The following is a 27,374-nucleotide window of genomic DNA, read 5'->3' as shown; positions in this document are numbered from 1 at the left end:
CCACATCAAAAAATAGAAGAAAATAAGTATTAGTTCACATGCTATCAGTTGAGGGAGAGTGTTCTCTAAGTTATGGTCAAAGGCCACTCTTGCTCACTGACCAAAAGTCTGTTTTTGTGTTATCGATCACCAATTGCCCCTCCCTGTCTAGGTAGCATTTTGGGCATTTAGTCTCATTTATCCAAACTTCCTCGTGGCCACAGTCCACTCTGAAACCAGAGAGTGAACATGGTTAAGTGGACGCTCCACAGCTTTTTATTTCTTTGTCTTTTGTGGATCTCTAATGGATCTCAGCAGGACCGCAGAAGCAACCGGAGGTGAGCGACCCTCCTTCTGATTCTGAAAACTTAACATCAAATGAAATCCTAAAATTGTCATTTAAATACATCTTGTTCTTCACAGGCAATCCTGGCGTGACAGGTAAGAGTGAATCCGAGATAGTTCGACCTTCAGCCTCTGACATTCAGTCAGTCATTTGTGGGACTTTTTTTCTTTAGATTTTCATCAGCTCAGACATACTGGGACCGGCATGAGTAAGTAAAAAGTATTTTGCTGTAAACCTTTCCAGATTCAGGTTTTTATATTTTTTTACACATGGTCAAACTTTACAGAGATCTATAAAAATAAAAGCAGTACATTTTAAAAAGCTTTTATGAAATCCCAGTTTGTATTTATACTCACTGGCCTCTTTATTAGTACACTTGTCCAACTGCTCGTCAACACAAATTTCTAATCAGTTAATCTCAATGCATTAATGCATGTAAACATGGTCAAGACAATCCTCTGTAGTTCAAATCGAGCATCAGAATGCAGAAGAAAGCGGATTAAGTGACTTTGAACGTGGCATGGTTGTTGGTGCCAGATTGCTGGTCTTCAGAAACCGCTGATCCACTGGGATTTTCACCCACAACCATCTCTGGGGTTTACAGAGAATGGTCAGAAAAAGAGAAAATATTCAGTGAGCAGCAGTTCTGTGGGTGGAAATACCTTGTTGATGTCAGAGGAGAATGGCCAGACTGGTTCCAGCTGAAAGAAAGACAACAGGAACTCAAATAACTGGTTAGAATCAAGGTCTGCAGAAAAGTATCTGAACGCACAACAACCTTGAGGCAGATGGGCCACATCAACTGGGTGTCACTCCTGTTAGCTAAGAACAAGAAACTGAGGCTACAGTTCACACAGGTTCACCAAATTGGACAATAGAAGATTGGAAAAACATTATCTGGTCTGATGAGTCTCCATTTCTGCTGCAACATTCAGATGGTAGGGTCAGAATTTGGCGTCAACAACATGAAAGCATGGATCCATCCAGACTTGTATCAACAGTTCAGGGTGGTGGTGTAATGGTGTGGTAATATTTTCTTGGCACACTAGTACCAAGTACCAATTTATCATGGTTAGAACCCCACAGCTTACCTGAGTATTGTTGCTGACCGTCCATCCCTTTATGACCGCATCTTCTTTCTTGAACATGACAATGAGTTCACTGGACTCAATCCAATAGATCACCTCTGGGATGTGGTGAAACAGGAAACTGGCAAGGATGTTCAGCCGACGAATCTGCAGCAACTGTGTGATGCTACCATGTCAATATGGAGCAAACTCTCTGAGGAATGTTTCCAGTACCTTGTTGAACCTATTCCACCAAGGATTAGGACAGTTCTGACAATAAAAGGGGCTGGGTGGTGGCGCAGTGGTTTGCACTCTACAGCAAGAAGGCTTTTGGTTCAAATCTTGGATGGGGATCTGAAACACCAACAGGGGACCTTTCTGTTTGGAATTTTGATTTTTTCTCGGGGGACTTTGGCTTCCCTCCCATCATCCACAAACATACTTCATAGGCTAATTGGTAATTCTAAATTGTCCCTAGGTGTGAATGCGAGTTTGAATGGGTTTATGATTGTGGCTCTGCGACAGACTGGCTATCTGTCTGGCTGCGTCAGGCTCAAAAAAGAACAAAATGGGTTTATAAAATGAAAAAAATAAATGAAGTTTCTAATAAATTAGCTGGCAAGTGTAAATACATGTAAATATATGTTTTTTGCTTTGCAACGGTGATATAAATGAAACCCTTTTTTCACAGGCCAGCATCCGGAAAACAAAATCTTCAAACTCAACCAAGGTATTCTTATTACATTTTGCACAACACAATATATAATAATTTTTTGGGGAGAGATTAAGGACTTTTGATTTCCTACACTTTTGAATATTTTTCCAATTAGTTTACAAAATAAAAAAATAGCAATAAATGTAATTTATAAAAATTTACAAACATTTCTTTTACTTCCAGTTCTTCACTTTCAAATTGACAAGTTAGCATTAGGCTAACTTAGCAAAAGCTGTTTTTCTAAATATCACTAAGTCCGTTTGTGTTAAGTGCCCCTCCCACTTTAAAAGTAAAATCCAGATAGAACAAACACAAAGAAAAACAAAGAGAAAATTAAATGTTTTTGTTTTTACCTGAGTCATATTTTCCTGAAGATTCACCGTCGTAGCTCCAGACCTGCTGAGGACTGACAGCCAGGAGAACATCTACCTCGAAGCTGAAGGTCTGAGCAACCCCATCACAGTCTCCATTGAAATCAAAGACTTCAACAAGGTCACCATGCTCCTCATTGACAATGCAATCCTCAATCAAGAGAATGGCTTCCACACCCTCAAGTCTATACAGGTGATCTACCTGGCAGGTCGAGTAGAAAAAGTCTCTTGACTCAGTCGCTCTTCAAAACAGCAGCATTTCTTTTTCCTTTTACAGCTTTCCTCAAGTCTCTTGAATCGTGAAGAGAAGAAGAACAAATTTGTGTATCTGACAGTGAGATTTCAGGATCATCACACAGAGGAGCGAGTTCTGATGGTGTCCTTTCACTCTGGTTACATCTTCATCCAGACTGACAAGCCCATCTACAACCCCGGAGATATCGGTGAGGATGGAAAGACAGGTTTCTACTGATTTCCCTTAGCAAGAAGCTCCCTCTTTAGGTGTACAGAAAGTATAGTTAGTCTAAAAGTGAGGCATACTTGAGGTTTACTTTTTACCATTTGTATATTCTAATCTTAATATATTCCAATTTAGTCTGAGGAACGATAAAGTTTGTATACTTCCTACACTACACATATGTGGTCTAAAGTATACTTCTTATGCTATACTTGTACTTATACTCAAGTATACTTTTTAAAATGAACTTCAAGTGTACTACTTTGCCTAAGGGTTTACACAACAGTTTCTTTGGACTAGCAACAAATGTGTTTTATTGGAACCTTTTTTTTCACAGTTCGATTCCGAACCTTTGTGTCCTCCCCATTCTTCAAGGCCTTTGACAATTCCATCACCATAGACATCGTGGTAAAGTATAATCACACCAAACAAGGAACCCAAGCGGAAGATTTTGAAGGTTTTTGATTGTTGATGGATAACTGTCCAACCTTTAAAAGATCATTTTTGTGTTTAGAATTCAGACGGAGTGGTGGTCAAACAGATCACTAGGACCAGAGCCATGAACGGGGTCATTGCAGACACCTTCGCACTGTCCGAATTCGCCAAGTAAGACCTGAACTGGGAATTGTTGTAGCTTTCCCAACCTGGGTGAAAAAGATTACCCTTAAATTAATCTCAAACTATTGTGACGGTGCTCACTGTCGGTAAACATGTTTGCTCTGGACCACCAAATGACCTAGTTTAAATTTGGCAATGTTTGTCTGCATACATAACATTCATACGCTTAGAGTCTAGAAAGGAAAAATACTTAAAGTTTATCACTTATTAAATTTATTATTAGATGATACACAAATAAACTATTTGGTAAAAAGTTTTTAAAAGGTTCTAAACAAGAGGACTTAAAACTGATGACCACATTTGTTAAGGTTTATCAAATTTAGGTACAGTAACATCTATCATCTTGAGCAACAAAACATACAAACCTGACTATAAAAATTTAGGAGATAAGACAATGAGACTGTGGGTTGTGTGGGTGTCCCACAAGCGTACACATCCTGTGCATGGTCAGTATGTGCCAAGTGGACACACCTAACAACTGGAGTGTGGTGTAAGGACACCATATGACTCTATTAACTATATAGTGACAAAAAAATACAGTTTATGTGATAGATTTGGTAGAAATTCAAAAACTTGGTTATGTAGAATAAATTAGGAGCTAATTATCGACCTTTACGGTGTCTTTTTGGACCATAAGGCACAATTAAAAACCCTTGAAACACTCCAGTTTGTGATGTAAATTCTGGTTGTGCTTATTGACCTTGAGTACAGTGGTACGGTGGTGTCGAAATGTTTTGCTATTTAATATGAATCTGTTAGGGTTAATGGATTGTTGGAGCATTGTTGGTACCATAGTCAGGAGCCTGGTGAAGTGATATGAACTATTCTTCAGATTTTTATAAATGAGTTGAATAAAGTCTGAACGTTTTATTTTCATGAATGAGCCTCATAGTCAGAAAACAATGTTACTTTTTGAACGGAAAAATATTTCAAATTTCTTCAACCACAAAAGATAATTCAAAGAGGACCACCACGGTGAATCTTCTCTCTTCCTTTGCCTCTCCTTAATATCCTCCTCACATCATAAACCAGCATCGATTTGTGACATAAACCTACAAATTGATCATGAATCAGCCAAAATGTTATTGGTCCCTTATTATTTTGGAGTTTTGTCTATATAAGCACCACACAGGTAGTTCATAGGAATCTACTTCTCTGCTGTTTCAGAAGCTGTTTGAGTTTAGTTATTGGAAGTTCAGAGCTGAAGAATTTAAAAAATGAGGTTTGAAGTCTGACCATGCTACAATAGTAGAGAATTTCTTTAAAATATTGTGTTTTTTGGAATTTAGGACTAATCTGTGATGTTGAATTCAGCTTTGTAAACTTTTGCGTAATTTAATGTAATTGATTTAACCAAATCCAACCAGATTAAACTTCTGAACTTTTTCTGGTTGGATGATCGTCTGGGCTTCCAACGATGTGACTAAATGTGTTGCAGTGAAGGAACGTGGCAGGTAACGGCAAAGTTCGACCACTGGCAGCAGAACACTTTCACCTCCCCGTTTCAGGTGAAGAAATACGGTAGGTGACAGTCTGATCTTAGATCCGAAGTGTTTTGTTTTTTTTACAGACAGCCATACTTCATTTTTTAAATGATTTTTATTTTAGTTCTTCCTGCTTTCAACGTGACTGTGACACCCGCCAAGTCTTTCATCAGCTTGGATGACAGTGAGCTTGTGGTAGAAATCACAGCAAGGTCAGACCAGTTTAAACAAACATATTTAGATGAAACTGTTCTGCTGTGTTCTTTTCTCATGTACATTTCCTCTACTAGTGATTAAATAGTTGGATTTTCCTCCTAATTTCAGTGTTAATCCTTATTGCAATGTGGGAGCTTTTATATTTATAATATCAAGAGAAAATGAAAATAATTTATTATAAAAAAAAAGTTTTTTGACAGTACTTTGCTATAATTGTTGTACAGGTATCTGTTTGGGGAGTCTGTGGAGGGGACGGCCTACGTAGTGTTCGGAGTAAAGGTGAATCAGGAGATGAAAAGGTTGCCGTCAGTGAAGCAGCTGTCAGATGTGAGTCTCTGTCACTAGTTCACATTTATTCTCATTTTTCTTAAAAAAAAACAGCAAAAATGATGTTAAACATAAATGTAATCCCACGTTCTTCTTGGGATGCATGCAGCTGGATGGTGGAAGAGTCAGCCTCAGTATGGAGGAGCTCAAGGCAGCATACCCCGACCCTCAAACGTTGGTGGGACACTCTGTGTATGTCAAAGCCTCAGTGCTCACTAAAACTGGTAAAGAAGATTCAGATTTTCAGAACCTCTCAAAAATACATTTTCATTCCTTTTTTCATTTTGTTGTATTTTGTTTTTGGGATCTTTTTTTATATACTTTTTACTCAAAATTTGGAGGTTTTTGGTTTGCTGATCAGTTTATCAAGACTTATTGTGTCATGTGTACAATTCCGCAGTGTCGACATGTATAAATATGTCCTTTAGACCTTTAAGCAAACCAACCTTTGACTCCCTGTAAATCTACTCCTGGAAAAAACAATGAATAAATAATTGTGTCATTCAGGGAGAAATGTACCCAACGTAAAAATTGTGCTATGAGCTCAAGTGTTGATTTATTGTCACTTGGATATTTTCAATAGCCTGGAAATATCTAAATATAATAAAATGTAATATAATATTATAATGATAATAGTAGTAATGTAAATAATATACGTAAATGAAATGGTAAAATTGAGCCAGGGTGGGATTATTTAAATTTGCTTCCTCCCTCTCCCTTTCAGGCAATCGATTTGATTGCTTGTAATAAACTATTTAGACTCAAATCAAATCTAATCTGATCGGGTCGGGTCAGGTCTAACTATTGTTAAAATGAATCATTACATTGCTATAAAAATGTTGTGTCTGTCAGTTTTCAATATGACTTTTCCTAATGTCTTTTCAATAACTTGAAGTTTGTGTCTCTTCACCTCTACAGGAAGTGATCTGGTTGAGGCGGAAAAGACGGGAATTAAAATCGTCAAGTCCCCTTATGTCATATCTGTCACTGATTCTCCAAAGTACTTTAAACCCGGCCTGCCGTTAGACCTCACAGTAAATTATTTTTGTTATTTTATTTTGATTGAAAATTAGTAATATATTTATTTTTGAAAACATTTCTTCCTGCTGCCTAGATTCAGGTGAGCAACCATGATGGCTCCCCAGCCCGCAACGTCCAGATGAAAGTGAATCTGTTGGATGTTCCTCTGATAGCCTCTGATGGAACAACTACTGCCCCAATCAACATGCCCAATGTTCAGGAGCCGCAAACCATCACTGTGAGAAAAGCTTCATTTTCATGAATTCTGTACTCCAATTTTTTACATTTCTTGGCAGTCCTGGGTTAGTTCCTGATTATTTGATGATTATTTTAGCTTTATCAGTTTCATCATTTTTTTCAGGATCCTTCAAATCAGCAACACTCAGTTCTCAATCAGTTTCAGCAGCTCTGTTCGGGCCAGAAAGAAACATACTGGAGGAGTCAGTTCTACTGACTCAGAAGGATCTCTGTGTAGACTCAGAAGAAAAAAACATTTTGGCAAAAAATATAATTTTTTTCTGATACATGTTTGAAATCAAAGTATTAAGAAATTGTTTGATAGCACATTTAAAAAGTGGAAAAATAGGCCAAAGATTGATTGGGAGATTATAAAAAATAAAGCTGTTATGAGTTTTCAAGAATTAAAGGACTTGTATGGGCTGAAAAACCAGGGTTTTCATACATACCTCCAACTGAGACACTACATCGGACAAGAAATTAAAAGAACAGATTTAGATATCTCCTTCCCAGGATTAATTAAAACAGTGATAGAAGCATACATAAGATAATTTCAACCCCTTGTTGAGGTTGTTGTTTGGCATTTTCTTAACTGGACTGACTGAGTGCGTGTGACGGCACCCAAAGAAAATGACTCACTTCAACAAAATGAAGTCAATTCAACCGCCATTTTTTTTTTTTCGGTATGGATACCACTATGTCGGAGCCAGACGATTTCAGTGAGCAGTGATTGGTTGAGTCAGTCTAAATTGTTGTTTCTATGGTTTCTATTGTTAGGAGTGAGCTTATTGGAAGAAAATTCTATGGGATTTTGGCTTCTTTGAGCCAGCGGGTACTTCTTGTTTGAAATGCATTGGAGGAGGGATCACTCAGTCCAGTTCTCATACACAGTCAATAGTCTAGACTTGTCATTTGACAATTTAAAACACAGCACTAAGGTTTCAGAATAGTGATGTACAGCTGGGTATCATCAGCATAGAGACAGAGGCTGTAGCAGGTAGGGATTAATAAGAGTTAGGCATAGAATTAAGTTCAAGGACCACACTTATGAAAATAAAATAATTTATACTTGTATAAACTCTTCTGCTTAAAATAAATAAATAAATAAAAATCCTGTTAAAGTTACCACCCAAAATGCCAGTTTATGTTAAGTGGTTTTTATCTAAACGAATTTTGTGGATTTATTCTCTCTTTGGCGAAAGGGAATAAAGAAAAAAACAAAACAAAACAGAGCAAAAAAAAAACACCACCCCAAAGAATTGGGTCTGGGGAAACCCAGCAAATTCTACCCAGTGGGCCGAGACGTGGTTCCAAAAACAGGTTCCAGCAAACGAACAAACAAGCCTCCACCGTCGTCGACACACACTGCTCAAAAAGGAAAGGGGAAAACAAAAACAGGCAAAGTAGGGAAGTCACCGGAATAAAACTGGTTGAAATTATGAGAGTATGCTGACCCTTCCCAATCAAATGCACACCAACACACTCCATGGGATTGAGTTTTTTTTCCATCATTCAAGTATTTTTGTGTATTTTCCCTCCTTTAGTAAAACCTGAAAAATTAAAGAACTTCTATTTCTTATGGACGTTTTACTCAGGGGAAGTATTTTGAAAAAGAAACCATTAATATAACCAGTGCAGAGGACCCCCTTTTTATAGTTCGCCCGGGGCCCCCAAACTGCTAAGTCCACCACTGTTCTCTGGTGGCCTGAGGCAGGAATGGGCAATGTACATCAAATGTCCAAAGTAGTTCTAAGATCATCTTAAACAGGGGCATCCAAATGCAAGCATCAAAGGCCAATGTCCTACATGTTTACAAACCAACTTGCCATTGAAGTTTCTTATTGGCCAACACACCTGATCCAGGTAATCAACAACGGATAAGGGAGGATTTCTGGAAAACCAGCAGGAGGCCTTGATTTGGGCACACCGATCTAAAACAAAACCCAGAATTGTTCCTATGCTGGAATCTGTTCAAAATATCAGATAGGTATTCTCATTTGCCCCTTCTTAAAATTTTTCTCACTCATTTTTCAGGTTGAGACCACCCAGGCAGACCTGAGACCAGACCAGCAGGCTAGAAACCAGGTCACCCTTCAGCCCTACGTCCCCTTCAACCAGCACCAGCAGAACTACCTGTACATCTCCACCAGGTCCAAAGCCGTGTCTGTAGGAGCCCGGGTGTCCCTCGATATCTCTTTCACCATGTCAGTAGTGGAGAACAGAAAATTGGTCAAACACATCACTTACCTGGTGAGACTTTTTCCAGATCATGTTCTTAGTGCATTTCCAATCTAGCTTGAATGAGAATGAATTATTAATATTTTACTAAGAATTGTTTCCTCTGCAGGTGCTCAGTAAAGGTAAAATCATAATAGCCAAACGTCTAGAAGTGACTGACCAATCTTTCACCAATGTTGGGTTGGTGGTAACACCGGACATGATGCCCTCGTTTCGCGTGGTGGCGTTCTTCAGCCTCCCCTGGGTGGGGAGGGAGGAGGTGGTGTCAGACTCTGTGTGGATAGACGTGGTGGATTCCTGTGTTGGGGGGGTGAGTGCTCAAGCAGGTCCTGAACTATAGTAAGTGTTGGTTCTGGATCCAAGATGTTTTAACTCATCTTTTTGCGCAGCTCACAGTGGGCTCAGGAGACAGCACACCCAGAACTTTAGCCCCAGGAGACAGTGTGCGTTTTCGGATCAGAGGTGACCCGGGGTCAAAGGTCAACCTGGTGGCTGTGGATAACTCCGTGTATCTCCTCAACAAGGACAGACTCACTCAGAAGAAGGTACATGCGTTTGAGGAGAAAGATGCACTATCTGTTGTCCTCTGCACACTGTCTTGGTTGTTATTCTAAAATCAATAGTGTTGAAGAAGATTGTGAAGCAGTTTGGCTGTTCTTATCATGCGATCTAATCCAGACAGATTTTCTTCTGCAGTATTTCATAATAGTTTAGCATAAATAAAATGTAAGTCTTAGTCACATGTACTCATACGGGGTTTGATCCCTACACATGCTGTGGGTTTTTGGGAGTTTCATAAACAAGAGCATGCTCATAAAAAATGAGTTTGGTATACAGTGTTCCCCCGCTTATTCACATTTCTTTATTCGCAGTTTCACGTATTTGCTGATTTATTTTTTTCAGTCACGTGACTCCTCCTGTTTGTCACAAAAACTCAGACAGCAGCAGGGTACACCCTTGATAGGTCATCAGTCTTTGGCAGGGCTGATCAAGTCTTTTTTGATAAACTGCGGTCCAACTGCAACTCAACCTTTAATAATGAGAATGTGCGTTTGGGATTCAAACGCACAATTCTTTGATTTCTGGGCTGAGATTTAGTGGGTTATTTTGTGGACTGGAAGATAATCATCAGTATTTTACAACTTCTTTACCAAAGCACATTCTGCTATCATGATGTACTCAAATTCTGTCTCAACAACCCTTGTGAGTCTAAGGATGTAGGCAGATCACCAACACCAACTGTGTTCTGTCGAGTTTTTGCCAAGCCAACATGGCTGCTTCAGTTTCACTCTTCAGAATCTTGTGGGAGACACTAGAAATGATCATCAGACACTTTATACACCTATGGTTTCAATCCAGCAGTCAAAAATAATGGTTAGTTTAATAAATATAGCACTACAACTTTCATCTGAATTGTCATTTTATGCCATCCGTCATTAACGCGTGAGAGAGGTTACAATTCAAAACTGGAGGGGAGACATTTCCAAAAGGGTCCAAACATGCTGACAGATTTAGCTTCTGTGTTCTAGCTCACAGCAGAACCACACTTTATTCTTGTGGGTAATTTACAGTGTAACTATTAAATGACAAAAAATCCTCAGAATAATAAATAAACTTACCACATGGCCTGTTGTCATTAAAGACAACTTTGGTTGGATTTTGTAACACTGACCAGCCTTTCTCAACGGAACATTTCATGCAGATTTGGGACGTGGTGGAGCATGGAGACATAGGCTGCACAAGAGGAGGAGGACGAGACGCCTCTGGAGTGTTTGTTGATGCTGGCCTTCTCTACTCCTCCAGTGCAGGGTTCAAAACACAAACCAGACAAGGTATTCCAATTACAGACCATGTTTAGAAGGATCAACATGGTCTTTCAGGCTGCCCCCTCACCTTTCCTCTCCTCAGTAATCCACTGTCCAGGCGGGGCTCGAAGGAGGCGCTCCGCTGAGAAGTTAAAACGGAAACAACAGCTGGGTGAGAGTAATTTATGAGACCTGCCAGAGCTTTGAAGTAGCTTGCATTTGTTTGGTTTGATCTGATAAAAATCAAAATATCCGGTCAAAATTTTATGACAACTTTGAGATTTGATAGCCTCCCACTTCTGTCTGAGGAGCGTTTTCAATGAAACTGTAAAAGTTCACAAATAGTCAGCGGACCGAAGGTGGGTTTCTGTATTAATGTTCTAAAAATACAAGACAGTGTATTTCCAAAGACAAAAGTAATTTAGGCCCAATTTTCCCCAGTGGAATGTCCCAGTCTCCTCTGCCTATTGTTAATTTATAAAAGTGTATGTCTTAATTTGAAGAAACTTTTTTTTAAAGAAATACTATCACCTATATTTGGTGGTAGTTAAGGGTCAACTACTTCAGAGACCTGCAATAAAAGTGTTAGGAAAAAAAACAACATAACAAAGTAAATATGTATGAAATTTCATAACCCTTTGCATCAGCACAATTATGCTTTGTATTTCATCAAAGACCTACTTCCTTATTTTAACATTTTTACTACAGATGATAGATAATAATCAACTAAAAAACAATATTTCGATAGTATAATCAAGCAACTTTTGAAATGCACCACCCTAAAAATAATCTATCTAGACGAGGGATAGGGAACTCCAGGCCTCGAGGGCCACATTCCTGCATGTTTCCATCATACCCTGCCCTGGCATGTTCTAATTGGCTGGACACATCTGAACCAGGTAATCAACTATGGCCATTGAAGCCTGGAGTTACCTTTCCCTGATCCAGACAACATCACACCAGAGGTGAAGATCTCTGACTCAGTTTTGCTGCTGCTAGATTTTGAGTGCAGCCACTGAGTAGTGGTCCGGTTCGATCCGGTATTTTGAGCGTTTCCATTTTTTAATGGACCCATTAAACAGTTCTAACTTCTATTATTGTTGCTTTTCTAGTTGGCGCACTACAATGGCACGCTAACGGTCTACACCACGCATGCACCGTGAACACAAACTGATATAACTGGACCATACTGTACCACTTAGTAGAAACAATGCTCATGTTGACCCCAAAATCCTTCTTGAAAGGCTGGAAAAGTGGGTGGGACTTCCAACTCTGGCTTAAGTGTCATTTATTGTACCTGCATAAATGTTCTGAATTAGATTTTATTTTATAAACCTTTTGTCATGTTCTTTTCCTAAAACTTTCTTGCTAAAGCTCTTTCATTTCAGTGAATCCCTGTGTGCACACAGGGTTCTGTACATACGTAAATGTGCCTTGCTTTTCCTCCGACCACAGAGAGTCACTACAAAGAGAAGCTTGAGCGTCGCTGCTGCAAAGACGGCCTGCGGGAGATCCCCATGCCGTATTCCTGCACCCGCCGTTCCCTCTACATCACCGAAGGCTGGGAGTGCATGCGAGCGTTCCGCTACTGCTGCTCCACCTACAGGGGCCAGGAGTTCAACACAGAAATTCCCACCACCCCTCCACCTATGACCACTGCCCCGCCCACCACCGCGCACCCACCAACGACCAGCCGTTTACTTTTAGTCGCAAAAGATTTTATTCCACAAAAAATCCCTCTGAGACGGGAAATGTTTGGTTAGTATCATTTCTTTTGCACGTTTGTTGACAAATTTTATTCTTTTTTTTGTATTTCTTATAAAATTACACCTAAGACTTTTATTCTATGTTGTAAAATAGTTTGTTAAACATTTTTAGAGTTTCCACAGCAAAATTAATCAAATTTTTCCAGATGGGATTTTCTGTTTTTGCACGATTTTATGTCTAGTGTGTGAATACAACATGGAAAAATGACAAAATAAAAGTAGTCTCAAATAAGAGAGGTTGTGCTGATTAACTTGATGCTAAATAATGAAGTGGGTAGTCTAATTGAAAATACAGAATTAAATTTAATAGTAAACAAAAGACCCTAGGTTCCAAAGGGTAAACAATAAACACTCTAAATGTACACTTTTGCATGTGATTTCATAGTATGATTATTTGCAGATAATAAGAGCCTTGCAAATATTGTAACAAAATTATTTTTAAATTGTGATTAATTGTGAGTTTTTCCATATTTTCCATTAATTCGTTTTTTAATTGATTCCTGGCCATAATTTTTACTTAATCAGCAAATCAGTATTAATAGATGATGCATGTAAAAAAAGATGAAAAACAGAGGAAACATCGTGATGTCTCAGAGAAAAAAGGGAATCAAACGATTTACCTTTCTGCTTCAATTAACTATTTTCTTTTAAATCTGTTACCAAAAAAAAAACAAAAGCAAAAAAAAACCCTTTGCTTATATTGAATTTCACATAAATTAAAAAGATGCATGAAGAAAAATCCTTATTCTAATATTTTTATGTATTTCTCTCATTTTTGGTGCAGAACATCAATTTTTCAGTTTCATTTAAAAATGAAAAATATGTTTCTATTTTTTTTCCCCCCAAAAGATTGGTCAGGTGGAAAAACTTCAGGACGTGTCAGTGTTTCACAAAGAACGATTCCAAAAGTGCACATGAGCTATTCAAACATGGACAGGAGGTTAGAAGAAGCGCCAGCAATGCCAATGTTGATAGGAGAAGAAGAGGAGGAGGATGATGAAGAGTGGGAAGAAGTGGACGAGAGACAAATCTATCTGCGTCACAAGTTCTTTGAGTCATGGCTTTGGATGGACGTTGACCTGCCCAGCAAGGCAGAGAGAGATGGGTGAGTGAGACACAAACAATCATCTGTGTACTGAGGCAGAAAGTGATCACCATCTTTATTACCATCACTTTTGCACTGATTGTTGCTTGCTGATGTAATGCTAGCAAACAGACAGATGGCTAATTTAGTGTCCACAAAATAAACTTACCAGTAAAGATACAGGCTGCCCATTTGATAGTGTCAGAAGAAGGTTGCAAGTGAAGCACATTCTTTTTCCTGTCAGTTGGATTTTTGGTTAAAAAATTAAAGCTAACATATATTTTCTATCACCATACAGTAGGTTCTCCATCATCTTTGCACTCCTCATGCACTCCTGCGGGGGAGCAGGCAGAGGTTAAGCATAGCAGGGAGCTAGTGGCTGCCTAACAATATTTTTTATGTCATAAATATTCTTTTTATTTGGCTGCTCCTGATTCACAATGGTTTGAATGAAGAAATACTCACAAATTTCATTTTAAGATGACTACCAAAGCCAAAAGCCAATGCATTTTTAATCTCTATAAAGGATGCTTTGCTTTTATATATTTTGCTTTTTTTAATACCTAAAAAAGTTAAATATTCATTTGTTTGGACAAATCTGTTCTGCTTTGGATTGATTTAATGGGATAAAAAAATCTGTCTTTGATCCACAGATTGGCGTCCTTTAACCTGGACCGTGCGTTGCCTGACAGCATCACAGAGTGGGGCGTTCTCGCTATCAGTGCTTCTCCTGATACAGGTGAAGCTTTGCAACAAAACTCTCATGTTCTGTTACACATTTGTGTTGTTTCTGAATCAATATTTGCAATATTTCTGCAGTAAGAATGTTGTGAAGACACTTTGGCAATGTTTTCCTTTTTTGACGTTTCTTTAAAAGAAGCTGTTGAAGTGAATTTGTGTGTTTTCAACAGGCGTTTTACCCAAACCTCAATACATTGAATAATTGATGGAAATATCAATTTATTGGACATAAGATGATTTTTTGGTTTTTTTTCCACAAAGATATCATCAGTTATGATACATTGGATTTTTGACAAGATTTTTGTTCACAACAATTTTAGTTTAAAATTATTGACGTGAGTCCATTAGTAGTATGATTTGACTGCAATATAAAGACTCATTTATCAATAAATTTTGCATGATTTCATTTTAAAAAATGAATTGAAAAATAGATAAGTTATTCTCACCATAAAGTTTGAAAACTAGCTAAACTTTTAAAAGCGTGTTCAAGATTTCATGGAAGCAGCCATTTTGAAATGAGCAGGAAAAGCCCTTTCACAGCCCCCATGATCCGCAGATCTACAGTGGGGCAAGAAAGTATTTAGTCAACCTCCAGTTGTGCAAGTTCTGCCACTTAAAAAAGATGAGAGAGGCCTGTAATTTTCATCATTGGTATATATTAACTATGAGAGACAAAATCAGAAAAAAATATTCTGAAAATCACATTTTCTCATTTTTAAAGGGTAACCAAACCCCAAATCAACTTTTGTATCTGTTGACCTCTGTAAATGGGGCTTTAAAAGAGCTGTCTGTTGGTCATTGCCAAGTTTTTAACAAACTGAAATATAAAATTGTTTAATTCTTGATAATATAGTCTAAAACTGTGTGCTACCCCCTACAGGTTAAAATGGGGTATTACAGTTGCATTTTTTTGTGATTGGTCAAACCATGTAAGTTTCAGAAGTCTGACGTCATGATCTGCAGCTCCAGTAATGACAGTTGTCCAACCTCCAAGCCACACCCCTCTGACTTGATTGTCAAAACGGCTGTGGGTGGAGTCAGCCTCCAACTTCCCTGTTTGTTACCCTATAAATAAAATATTTATAAATGATTATGTTTTGGGGCTGCACGGTGGCGCAGTGGTTAGTGCTCTTGACTCACAGCGAGAAGGCCCCGGTTCGAATCCCGGCTGGGACCTTTCTGTGTGGAGTTTGCATGTTCTCCCCGTGCATGCGTGGGTTTTCACCGGGGACTCCGGCTTCCTCCCACCGTCCAAAAACATGCTTCATAGGTTCATTGGTGACTCTAAATTGCCCCTAGGTGTGATTGAGAGAGTGAATGTGTGTGTGATTGAGGCCCTGAGACAGACTGGCGACCTGTCCAGGGTGTACCCCGCCTTCGCCCATCAGCAGCCGGGATAGGCTCCGGCGCCCCGCGACCCCGAAAGGGAAGCAGCGGTCAAGAAGATGGATGAATGGATGGATTATGTTTTGTAATATGCAGAGCTGTGGTGACATTCCATCCCTTTTTGTTGGCTTTTAGCACAGTGGTTTGGAATTTTGAAAATTAATCTTTCTGACTATAGGTTTCTGCGTGGCTCAGCCGTACAACATCAAATCCCGGAAAGACTTCTTTGTCGACTTGAGGTTACCGCACTCCGTGGCGAGGAACGAACAGCTTGAGATCAAAGCTGTGGTGCATAACTACGCCAACCGTCCACTTCAGGTAGGGAAGTGTGTTGTCTTTTTTACTGTTTCAGTGTCTTTGATTTTGTCTGTTTTGGTGCCTCTCCTCAGGCCAGGGTGGTGCTGATGAAGACAGAGAAGATGTGCAGCGTTGCTTTCAAGGACAAGCACACTCAGGAGGTGACGGTCCCTGCCATTTCCTCTGTGGCGGTGCATTACACCATCGTGCCTCTGGAGGTGGGGAATCTTCCTCTGGAGGTCGCCACTTTCGCCAAAGGCTCGATGGGGAGTGATCGCACCCAGAAGTCTCTGCGTGTGGTGGTGAGTCTCTTATGGTTAAAAAGTTGTTTCTTTACACAAATGTAGTTCTGGAACAAGTAAAATAAACAAGAGGGCAGATATTTTGCATTGAGTATGTATCAGTTTTTTAAAGTTGTCGTTTTCATGACATGACCAGCTGGAAGGAGTGGAGAAGACAAAGGTTCAGACTGTGGTGTTAAATCCGTCAGCTCATGGAGGTACACTGTGAATTATTTTACATTTGAACATTATTTTTCTCATTTTATAGCTTTAGGTCATTATCTGCAGATCCATAATTCTCGTTGGAATTTGTTAAAGGGGCCAAACCAAGATTTTCTTAAGCCTTTGAGATTGAACTATATCCATATTTATGATCATATATTGCCTTTGGAACACTAAAAAATAAATTATATATGAAATATGAGTTGTATTTCATGAGTTTTTTCCTACCTGGAAGTAAAACGACTCGATTCCTGAAGCTCCGCCTGCCTCTTCATGTGGCTGCAGTTCACATCGTGCTTACATCAGCACGTTTCCACCCACTCATTTTCGTGGGTATGGGAGGGGCTGCTGCAGACAGCGCAGGTTTTTAGAGGATTACCCTTAAATGCATGAACGGATCAAAATACCGCTTTGGGGTTCTTTATAGAGAGGAATGAACATTAAAATGTACTTAAAACCTCAAAAAGTAGAATTTTGATGATAGGACCCCTTTTATACAACATTTCAGTTTTGTATTGTATGTCATATAAATATAGTTGATTGATTAATTGATAACAACATCTTTTTGCTGCAGGAAGCCAGACTGTTCACGTTGGCAAAATAGAAATGGATGAAGTCGTGCCAAACTCTGTGCCAGAGACTTTCATCAATGTGAGAGGTGACCATGTGATTCAGCATTAAGAAAGCATTGCAAAAAAAAAAGTTTTTTTTTTTTTCTAATTCATCCTCTCCATCTATCTTCAGGGAACGTGCTGGCAGACAGCATCGATAACTCCATCAGCAAGGACTCTCTGGCTGCTTTAATCCAGATGCCTGGCGGCTGCGTGGAGCAGAACCTGGCTTCCATCACATTGCCAGTCATCGCAACACTGTACTTGGACCGGACTGGCAGCTGGGAGAGCGTGGGGGTGCAACGCAAAGCCGAGGCCCTGGGTTACATCAAGAGAGGTCAGGCAATGGGAAAGGGATAACTAGATGTTTGAGGAAAACATAGTCTATGATGGGAAAAATGGTAAATGGTAAATGGCGTATACTTGTATAGCGCTTTCTACCCTCCTTCGAGGGCCCAAAGCGCTTCACAGTCACAGACCCATTCACCCATTCACACACACATTCACACACTGGTGGTGGCTCCGCTGCCGAACACTGGCGCCAACCTCCCACCAGAGGCAATTCGGGGTTCAGTGTCTTGCCCAAGGACACTTCGACACATGGGCGGGCAAGGCGGAGTCGAACCTGCTCACTTCTGATCAGGAGTCGACCGCCCTACCACTGCACCACAGCCGAAAAAGGAAAATGATTAATCAAAAAGTAAACCAAATCCACAACAAAAGCACTAAGAGTAATCAAATGGGGTTTTAATGAATAAACAGATGATTTGAATACGTTTGAATGACTGATAGATGTTTTGTGCCTTTTATTTTGTGTCTTCAGGTTATGAGAACCAGCTGGCATTCAGAAGGACTGACGGTTCTTATCCACCCTACAGCCGCCAAGGACCCAGCACATGGTGCTTTCTTAATCTTATATTTTATTATTTTAGCTTTTACAGTTAGTTCAAATAAAGTAAGTCTGTTTTAATTTCAGATGTGCAACCTAATTTACAAGTTGATTCTTGATGTCTTAGTCACAGTTACCGATCAGATCAGATCAGAACCATACAGCTGGACATTACTGATATTGCTTGACATTTTTTGTAGCAGTGGTGAAGATTTACGCAAGCGAGACACAGAGCTATCATAATCAGACAGGGAGGGATCGGGGCGGAGCTACTCAGAACCAAAAGCAACGCCCCCCTCAGAGGAGATTTTGGAAACAGAGGCTTCAGATCAACATGAAAAATGGCTTTTTAAGACATCCTTACAAATACTTCCCAATACACTTGCCACACACACACGCTAATAGCACGTCCAATTTTATGATGAAAAACCGCAGGAACCCCCCAGGGACGCTCACTTTAAGATGCATCTGTTCCTGTCCACAATCCTCCACAGGCTAAGCCCTGAAATGGTTTATTCCGCGTACTAACCAACAAATTATTGTTTTACCCTTTTATGGGTAAAACAACAGGAATCAATTCAGAGCTCAGCAACAAATCTTTATTTTCTTCCTTCAGTACTTTTAATGTGCAGGATTGATCTGTGCCGTCTAACCTGAGTCTGATTTCCCGGCAGGATCACTGCATACGTGGTGAAAGTGTTCTCCATGGCTTACTCCGTCGTCAGCATCAGTGAGAAACAGATCTGCGAACCGCTCATCTACCTGGTGAACAACAAACTCCGAAAACGAGTTGGAGTTTATGAAGAGGAGAACCCAGTTTACTCTACCACCATGACTGTACGGAACTCACACTTCACACCTTCTCTTTTGTTCTCGGAGGTTGCAGTTTTTTTTTTCAATTTCTTTCCCCATTAGCTTTTTAAAATAACAGTAATAGTCTCTTATCAAGCTGGAGTTTGATGATTTATTCTTGGAAAAGTCAATCTCGTGAGATTTAAAACACATTAATGAAAAAATGATGAATTGGATTTTTAAACTGTTGACTGGTTTCTATCCGTTGCCCCTCCAGGGCGGTCTGCGTGGCGGTGACCCAGAAATAACGCTCACCGCCTTTGTGCACATCGCTCTTTCTGAGGCCAAGCGGGCAGGGATCGCATGCACCAGTTCAGGCGTGACTCTGGAGGTAATAACTCACTCCCAAAAATACCTTTATGCCTTTAATGATATTATTTTTCACAGTCACTGTTTGTGGTGCTTTGAGTATTAGTAATATCAGAGGTGCATCTGTTACAGAATGCAAACGAATGGACGACACGGTACCTGAAAAAAGCTCTGCTGACCAAAGGGAGAAGGCCTTACACAGTGGCTATTGCATCGTATGCGCTGGCTCTGCAGAAGGAACAGGCCCCCCCCAACCTCCATGAGGTTTTACTTCAAGCTGCTTCACCAGGTGTGTTCTACAACCACTGTTTTATTTACACACAAAACCCCATTTATGTTGTGTCTGATACAGCACCCATCTCAATTTCATGCTCTTCTATTCCTTGTTTTGCCTTTGACTTCTGGTTGCAGCTTTTCTAAAAACAGAAATAGCTCGAACAAGACCAGGTTTTTGAAAACAAATCAGTCATCTTCATCATGAGAACTATCTGAACAAATGGTTTCAGAAGCTCAGTCCCTTTTAGGCAGTTCAATCCATCCATCCATTCATCCATCCATTTCTCCTTTCATCCATCCATCCATCCTGAACTGGTCGCTGGTCTTTTGCAGTTTTAGGATAATGTTTTTTTGACGTAGGGCTCAAATGGTGTGAGAAGATTACATGCAGATCAATATTTTGCTGTTTTCAGAAAACCAAAAGCCAAAACTCAGTTAGCAATTGTTGCTCACATTTAAGTTTAGCATTGATCAAAAATTACAGTTTTTAAGTTGTTAAATGTGTTTGTCTTAACTTTTAAAAATGTGTTTTGACTGTTTTTTTCCACTGGACAACATTGTTTCTCTTACTCTCATCAAATCTTTGACACTTGTTTCCCTGTTGCCTCAGTGCTTTTTACCAAAAGACATCAAGCTCCTCAGAAGCCAAACCAGCCGATGATCCTGTCACTCTTCACAGCAGTAACTCTAACGCTCTGCCTCTCCTTCAGATTCCAGCCACTGGCCCGACACAGAAAACTTCCTGTTCCAGCTGGAAGCGACTGGCTATGCTCTTCTCGCTCTAGTCAAGTTGGGGCGCATGGATGAAGCAGCAGCTCCCTTCAATTGGCTGAACAACCAAAGAAGGAGAGGCGGCGGCTTTGGCTCTACACAGGTACCAGGAATGGCGAGCAATATTGGAGCTATCCAGCTGTACAATTTCGAGCCAGATACCAGCTCAGGCGAGGAAAAGGAAGAAGTTCATGGAGCTCTTTGTTTTCAAGTGGATTCATCAGAATGGAGTAGAGCAGGAAGCTCGTGACGCGCTCAAATCGCATGTTGTCTTTTAATATAAAAATGTTTTTTCTTTCAAGAAAATGTTTAAATCAACACAAGATTTGACTTTGTCTCTGTTTAGTCCACCATGGTGGTACTTCAGGCGCTGTCAGAGTACATGATCAACAAACCACGTGAGGACACCAATCTGGACGTAGACATCAAGATACCGGGACGCAAAGACGTGCGCTACCGCTTCAATCCTGACACCGCCTACGCTGCTCGCTCTTCCAAGGTAAGACAGTGAACGGTTTGTCTTTCAGGACACTGGGATTGTTTTTAGTTCTCCAGCATGGGACAATGAACCAGCTCTGTGGCCTAGTGGTAGAGAGGTTTTGGTTCAAATCACCGACTGTACATAAGAATTGGACCCAGTGACTCCTCCCCCTTGGTGTTCCAAAAAGGAGGTACCCACTGGCTCCAAGAAGCCAACATCCCATAGACTTGTATGTGAAATAATCAGCTATTACTTAGACATTCTGTTTGTCAGAATAACCATTCTTGATCTCATACCTTTAAATAACTTGTTTTTGCTAAGCCTGTTTTTTTTTCCATGGTATTATATCTTTATTAAAAATTATTCATCATATAAATTGACCAATCAGATGCCTAAATAAAAGTGCCTGTTGGCCTCCCCCGTGGACATTTGATTTTCCTGAGCTCACTTTTCGTGGAAGGGGTGTGGACTTCCAACAAGCTCGCTCCTGACTGGTGACAATAGTTGCTATAGAAATGATGACTCAGACTGACTGGGAACAATTATTGCTTACTGAGGTCATCCGGATGGCGGTTATCGCGTAAAAAACAGCGACTGAAATGACTTTGTATTGCTGGAGCCAGAAGTTAGCTGTTTACTATGAGTGACGTCAGTCCAGTTTTCTTATACAGTCAATGGTTTAAATCCACAATCTGGTGATACCAAAGACTAAAAATAAGGACCCAGTACCTTCTTGCTTAACCCCATTTGTCCTTAATTTGCAATGTACCATTAAATCCAATGTAATTTAGCATAACCATGAACAGAAAAAACATTAAGAAAAAGTTTATATAATTGGATGAAGACATGAATGAAGGGGTTGGATTGGGAGGGGAAACCCTGGAATGGTTGCAGCCACCACTACACCAGAGAGCTGATGGAACTTCCAAAACAGATCCAGCATCGTTTATTTCATTTATGTTTCACTATTTTCTACTTATTCAATATTTCCTCATATTTCCTCTGTTTAGCTGCCTACAGGTCATGAGTTTGACGTGGTGGTTAAAGGAAGTGGAGAGGGAATACTGGAGGTACATAAATAGTGCAGCTACTTTTTCTCTCTCATTTTTTTCTGAATGTGATCTTTTTTTATAATATAAAGATTTAAGTAACTGAAATAAATTATTTTCTTCCAAGGTTGTGACATATTACAATCAGCTTCTGGAGGTGGATGAGAAAACCCCCTGCAATGACTTTGAGCTCAGTGTGAACATAGAAGATTCTGCAGGTATCGTATCACACGTTCATGTTCTACTGAGATCATCTTTGCATCATCGTTTTAGTATCAGTTCTCTTTGTTAGGTTTGATGTGGTTTTACTGAAACAGAAAGCAAATAGTTTTTTAAGAAATTTTATGAAAATTTTACAACACCTCATTAGAAACATTAGTATTAAAAGTCAGATGAACTGGAATTCTGAATTTCTGGTTTAAACAAACCTAAGAAAAGATGGCAAAACTTACATCTTTATTAGGGATGACAGTATAACTGGTAAGTTGTTTTATATTTTTTAACAAGAAATAGATAAATACAAAACATTTAGGACTCACTCAAAATTGTGTTTGTGTTATCTTTAACATGTTCCTGCAGTACTTAATTGAACAATGGAAGACATTTAAGAATATTAGGCACAACATTGCATTTATGCATTTTTCTTTATTCAAATTGCTGCAAATCAGGAGCAGACGGAAAAAAATACCATTTGAAAGTAAGAGTTTATTGTGATTTAGAAAATATGTTGGGCAGGTCACAAGCTTTTTGCAACAGGAAGGGGAAAGGGGCAGAGTTGCTCAACACCAACTGTCCTGCCCACAACCCTGAAAATGATAGCTTTTTAAAAATAATTTTGGCTAAAAATGGAATAATCATGTTAAAAGACCACTCTGAACACCTTCTAAATAGATCAAAATATGACTGGAGTGGGTTTTTTTTGGCAAAAATAAACACACAAGTGCAGGCCTGTGTTTTCTAAATGACTCACTTTGCTCATTTGTTCATGTCAGAAAAACGTCCTGCAGATGTAGTAAAAACATACCAGATCACCATCAAAGTCAGGTAAGTTTCATCTTTTTGTGATGATTCCATCTTCTGCAAAGAGTATTTTTCCTTAAGCTTTCACTATTTTTCATGATTTCTTTGCAGTATCCTGCAAACCACCTGTCCTTAAATTCTAAGGCTGATGATGCAGTGTAGCTAGATCAGGACTTTGTTGCATTGTTTTTTTTTTTTTAAATCTATTTCTGTTCCTACAATCCAACTAAATCGTTCAGTCTGAAGCAAGTTGCTGATTGAATCAACCAATCCCATTATACGATCATACTAAAAAGAAAAAAAAGATTTTATTAATCTTAAAATATACCATTTGGATTGAGGCACAGTAGGGTCATTTTACAATGACTTAAAACCACGACTGGCCATCATAGGGGACAACCACACATCAGATTAGAGCAATAAATGATTTAGCCATCCTTATAGTCCAATATGTGGAAACACTTTGGACTGTAATGATGGCCTGTAATTGACCTAGATTAGTGACTATTTGACTACAGACCAGTCAGTACCTATCTACATTCAGCTGGCAGATAGAAACAGGCTTCCTGTGCCTAAAAAATCTTCCCCGATCGGACTGTTCTCAGGCCTAGGGCACTCTCCCTTGGCCATTCCCAAACAAATTCCTCCCATCTCCATGACCTTTTTCCTAGTTTTCAACGCCTTGGTGATCTCTTCTTACCCCCTCAGGCTGTGTCATGAATTACACATGGTTGCTAAAAAGGCCTAGCCTGTCGTAGGGGGTCTGTGTGTATGGATCTTTCCTCTTTGTGAATCAATGTATTTTTGCTTGTACTTCAATCTATGCCATTTCTACTGTGACAGAGGTCAAAGATGCTTGATTTTTTACATCATATCCTGTACTCCCTTATGTGTCTTTTCTGGGCAATTGGTTAAATTTCATGTCTTGTTTATCCCATATCGACTATGAGCCATATCAGTAACCATAAATTATAATATAAATCCAATCGTGTTAAAATGAGTTGTTACACCCCTAATAAAGATAGTTCCTTGTGATCGTGAATATCTCTGTCTTCCTGATGGTGTTTAGTTGGTGAATATTTAGATCTGTGCCTTCTTAAATATAAGTGTAATTTGCCTTTGTGGGTGTCTGTCTCATTACCAGAGCGTTAGGACCCAGAGATGTAAGGATGGTGGTTCTTGATATCAGTCTGCCCACTGGATTCACCCCAGAAAACTCCGATCTGGAGATGGTAATTAGCTCCCAATGATTGGGCTAAGGATCTCAGAGCTGTCATACAGATCAAACTCTTTGCCAAACTTGTGAATTTCCATTTAAACCATTTTTCAGGTTTCAGTGTTCTTATGTGTTTTTCCTCAGTTGTCCAACTCAGTGGATCGTTACATCAGCAACTTCCAGGTTGTAGATAATTTGAGTGAAAGAGGCTCCCTGATCGTCCACCTGTTCAAGGTTGCAGCTTTGAGCTATTTGACAGCAGACAGAATGATTTTGTTTTAAATGAAACATTACCATTTTTTTTCCCACTTGTAAGGTTTCACACAAAGAGCCAGAGATTCTGATCTTCCGCCTTCAGCAGAACTTTAAAGTGGGTCTCCTCCAACCATCATCGGTGACGGTCTATGAGTATTATAACCCAGGTAACCCGTCACATTCCACAGCAACAGAAGAAATGCTTCATATTTCATGTTAATGGTGAAGGGAGTGCACCTCCTTCTTCCTCATAATATCACAAGACTTTCTACATTTATTTACTGTTTCTTGACTGTCTTTTGAGCTTGAAGGTAACAGTTGAGTTTCTTAGATCACCGCTGCAGCCGGACTTACACCCCCAAAGAGGACAAGGAGGAGCTCTCTCAGATCTGCAAGGACAACGTCTGCCGCTGTGCACAGGGTACCCCCACCGCCATGCGTTCACATTCATGCTGCCTTTATTCTCCCGTCTTTACACGTTCTCTTGAATCTCCAGGTGACTGCTGTGTGTCAAAAGCTGACAACAACACTTTCCTTAACAAGGAGAGAGAGATATTTGCCTGCAACGGCTTACACCACGGTATAATACACAGACTCACAGCCCATTCTTATGGAGGAATACAGCACTCTTCTACTCACTGGCCACTTTATTAGGTACACTTTACTAGTACCGGGTTGGACTCACTTTTACCTTCAGACCTGCCTTAAGCTTTGATACAACAGGTTTAACAAGACACTAGAAACATTCCTCCGAGAGTTTGAGAGATATTTTCTTTTTTCTAACCATACTCTGTAAACTCTAGAGATGGTTGTGGGTGAAAATCCTAGTAGATCAGCAGTTTCTGAAGATCCACCCATCTGGCACCAACAACCATGCCACGTTCACAGTCATTTTAATTCCCCTTTCTTCCTCGTTTTGATGCTCGGTTTGAACTGCAGCAGATTGTCTTGACCATGACTACATGCCTAAATGCATTGATTTGCTGCCATGTGATTGGTTAATCAGTATTTTGCATTAGCGAGCAGTTTGAAAAGTGTGCCTAATAAAGTGCCCTGTGTGTGTATATACGGGGGTTCAGAGAAGTTACTCATGCAAAACCTTCATTTACGCTCTTGTATTTCAGGTAGTGATTCTGCATTTGATTTGTTCTTTATTTTTAGTTTTCCAGGTGAAGGTGCTGAGCGTCAGTCAAGGTTACTATGACAAATATGAGATGCAGATAACTCGGGTCGTTAAACTGGGTGAGTGTTATGCACTGACTGATGTTACAGACATGCACAGAAAAATTCACTTTATGATAAAATTGTGCTAGTATTCTCAACAGTTTTTTTAATTGCATGAATTGTTTTTTTTAAGATTTTCTTTTAGAAACTTAGAAAAACACATTTAAAAGATCTGAAAGATTTATGTGTTTTAGTGCAAAAAAGTTACTCCTGTATTAATAACAGAACTAATAGTATTTGATATTGAGAGAAACATTATTTACAATCGTATTTTATGATTCAATACAATCTTTACAAGCAGTACATGAGCTCACCTTACATTTCCATTCTTCTTACTACATTTCTACAAATAGGCAGGAAATGGACAAATAAATAAAGTGTAGACAGAACAACAGGGTCAAATCAGTTTATTCAGTTCAAATTAAAGCACTTTTTAAAATTCATCTTTAAAGTTTTCTGTAGCTTTTAAAAAATAACCTTCGGGGGGGGGGGGCTTTTGGTTGTTGTGAACCTTTCTCATAAATGCATGAAATGCACTTTTCATTTGATGTCAAATCTCCTCTGGTTGTAAACAGGTGTGGAAGATGGAGTCGAGGTTGGGGAAAAGAGGCTTTTCGTGTCCCATGGAGGCTGCAGAGAAGACCTCCAGCTGAAGGAGGGCTCCCAATACCTCCTCATGGGTCCCAAAGAAGACCAGTGGAAGGCTGATCCAGACACCAACAGGTGATGGAGAATAAACACGTTCAAAAACTCACAGTTCAGTTGGAATAGAATATAGATTTTTTTTTAAACCTGAAACCAGAAGACAGTGATTCGTAGTTTTACTGTGAAATCATCCAAGCATAACTCCTGGTTCTCCATTTTTCTTTTTTTTTGTCGTTAGATTCATCTACACATTGGGGAAGGACACTTGGGTGGAGCGCTGGCCTTCACCTGAGGAATGTTCCAGCATGGAGGACAAATGCACAAGTCTCAGTGCTGCTATGACCGAGCTCTCGGAGTCCGGCTGTAGCTTGTAACTGCATCCGCATCTGCAGATGTTTTTCTGCACCAGCCAACATGATGGTCAACTATGTGGTTTGCATTGAAAAGCAACAATTGTGTGTTTTTTTGTTTTCTTTTTGATAATCCAGCTTCTATACGATATTGAGACCAGTTTGTGTGCAGGAAAATAGGCTCCTATGTGTATGAGCACTTATATGACTTTATTTTTCAAACCATGTTAATCTTCTCTCTTCTATTTGCCTTTCAAAGTTCAATTTCATTTATTTTTTAGAAGAAATCTTGACAGTTAGAAATAACTTGATAAACGTTAAACAGTTTTTAAATCCAAATGTCAGTTCTTGTGTTTTGTTAATTATGTGGTAATTTTCCTATTCTACATCTTGTAATCTAAAAACTACTTAGTTGTTCGTTATATTAAAGCGATTGGTTTTATTTTACAGATCTAATTTAAAGACCCACTCCAATTATCTTGTAATCTAACGTGCCCATTTTGACCCAAATCAGACAAGCCTGTGTTGGACCCTGTTCCAGGATCAAGAATCTCTTGAAAACACAAACAAATTAAACTAAATGTATTTCTTTATGCTAAATAAAACAAACATTTAGCTGGTAAATAAATGCCTTCCTCCGTCATGGTGAATTATAAAAGCTATTAGAGACCACAGATGTCTGGTGAATGGTTCTTAAATGTATTCTTGTCAATGCAATATGACTGCTTGTCACTAAAAATAAATATTTCCAGGATGGGCTGTGCCAAAA

At 39.4% G+C, this 27,374-nt stretch overlaps 1 protein-coding gene across 2 annotated transcripts; it reads left to right on the top strand.

The window, feature by feature from the left end:
* The first annotated feature begins 173 nt into the window (after positions 1–173).
* Positions 174–27,374, top strand: LOC112141674 (complement C3). 2 transcript variants are annotated; one of them, XR_002918440.2, is made up of 45 exons: positions 174–317; positions 403–420; positions 498–533; positions 2,084–2,122; positions 2,482–2,671; positions 2,756–2,921; positions 3,273–3,343; positions 3,450–3,541; positions 4,992–5,074; positions 5,162–5,249; positions 5,478–5,580; positions 5,690–5,804; positions 6,499–6,614; positions 6,695–6,838; positions 8,872–9,087; positions 9,185–9,385; positions 9,465–9,620; positions 10,778–10,907; positions 10,984–11,052; positions 12,336–12,638; positions 13,496–13,751; positions 14,384–14,469; positions 16,036–16,175; positions 16,247–16,456; positions 16,593–16,653; positions 17,232–17,315; positions 17,402–17,605; positions 18,092–18,167; positions 18,832–18,994; positions 19,227–19,340; positions 19,451–19,607; positions 20,305–20,468; positions 20,712–20,864; positions 21,857–21,916; positions 22,023–22,113; positions 22,888–22,939; positions 24,060–24,147; positions 24,276–24,365; positions 24,448–24,553; positions 24,718–24,807; positions 24,883–24,966; positions 25,548–25,628; positions 26,186–26,333; positions 26,494–26,715; positions 26,764–27,374. XR_002918440.2 is itself a non-coding variant. In XM_024264809.2 (44 exons), the coding sequence occupies exons 1-44, from the start codon at positions 229–231 to the stop codon at positions 26,627–26,629; spliced, it is 5,319 nt and encodes a 1,772-aa protein (XP_024120577.1). In that variant the 5' UTR covers positions 174–228; the 3' UTR covers positions 26,630–27,374. The 2 variants fall into 2 exon arrangements, 1 of the variants encoding a protein (XP_024120577.1); XM_024264809.2 differs by having other exon boundaries at positions 26,494–27,374.

This window comes from Oryzias melastigma, unplaced genomic scaffold, assembly GCF_002922805.2.
Source record: "Oryzias melastigma strain HK-1 unplaced genomic scaffold, ASM292280v2 sc00251, whole genome shotgun sequence".
In the NCBI taxonomy this organism is placed as follows: Eukaryota; Metazoa; Chordata; class Actinopteri; order Beloniformes; family Adrianichthyidae; genus Oryzias; species Oryzias melastigma.
Note: the sequence above shows the minus strand (reverse complement) of the source record. Positions and strands in the feature narration are given on the sequence as shown.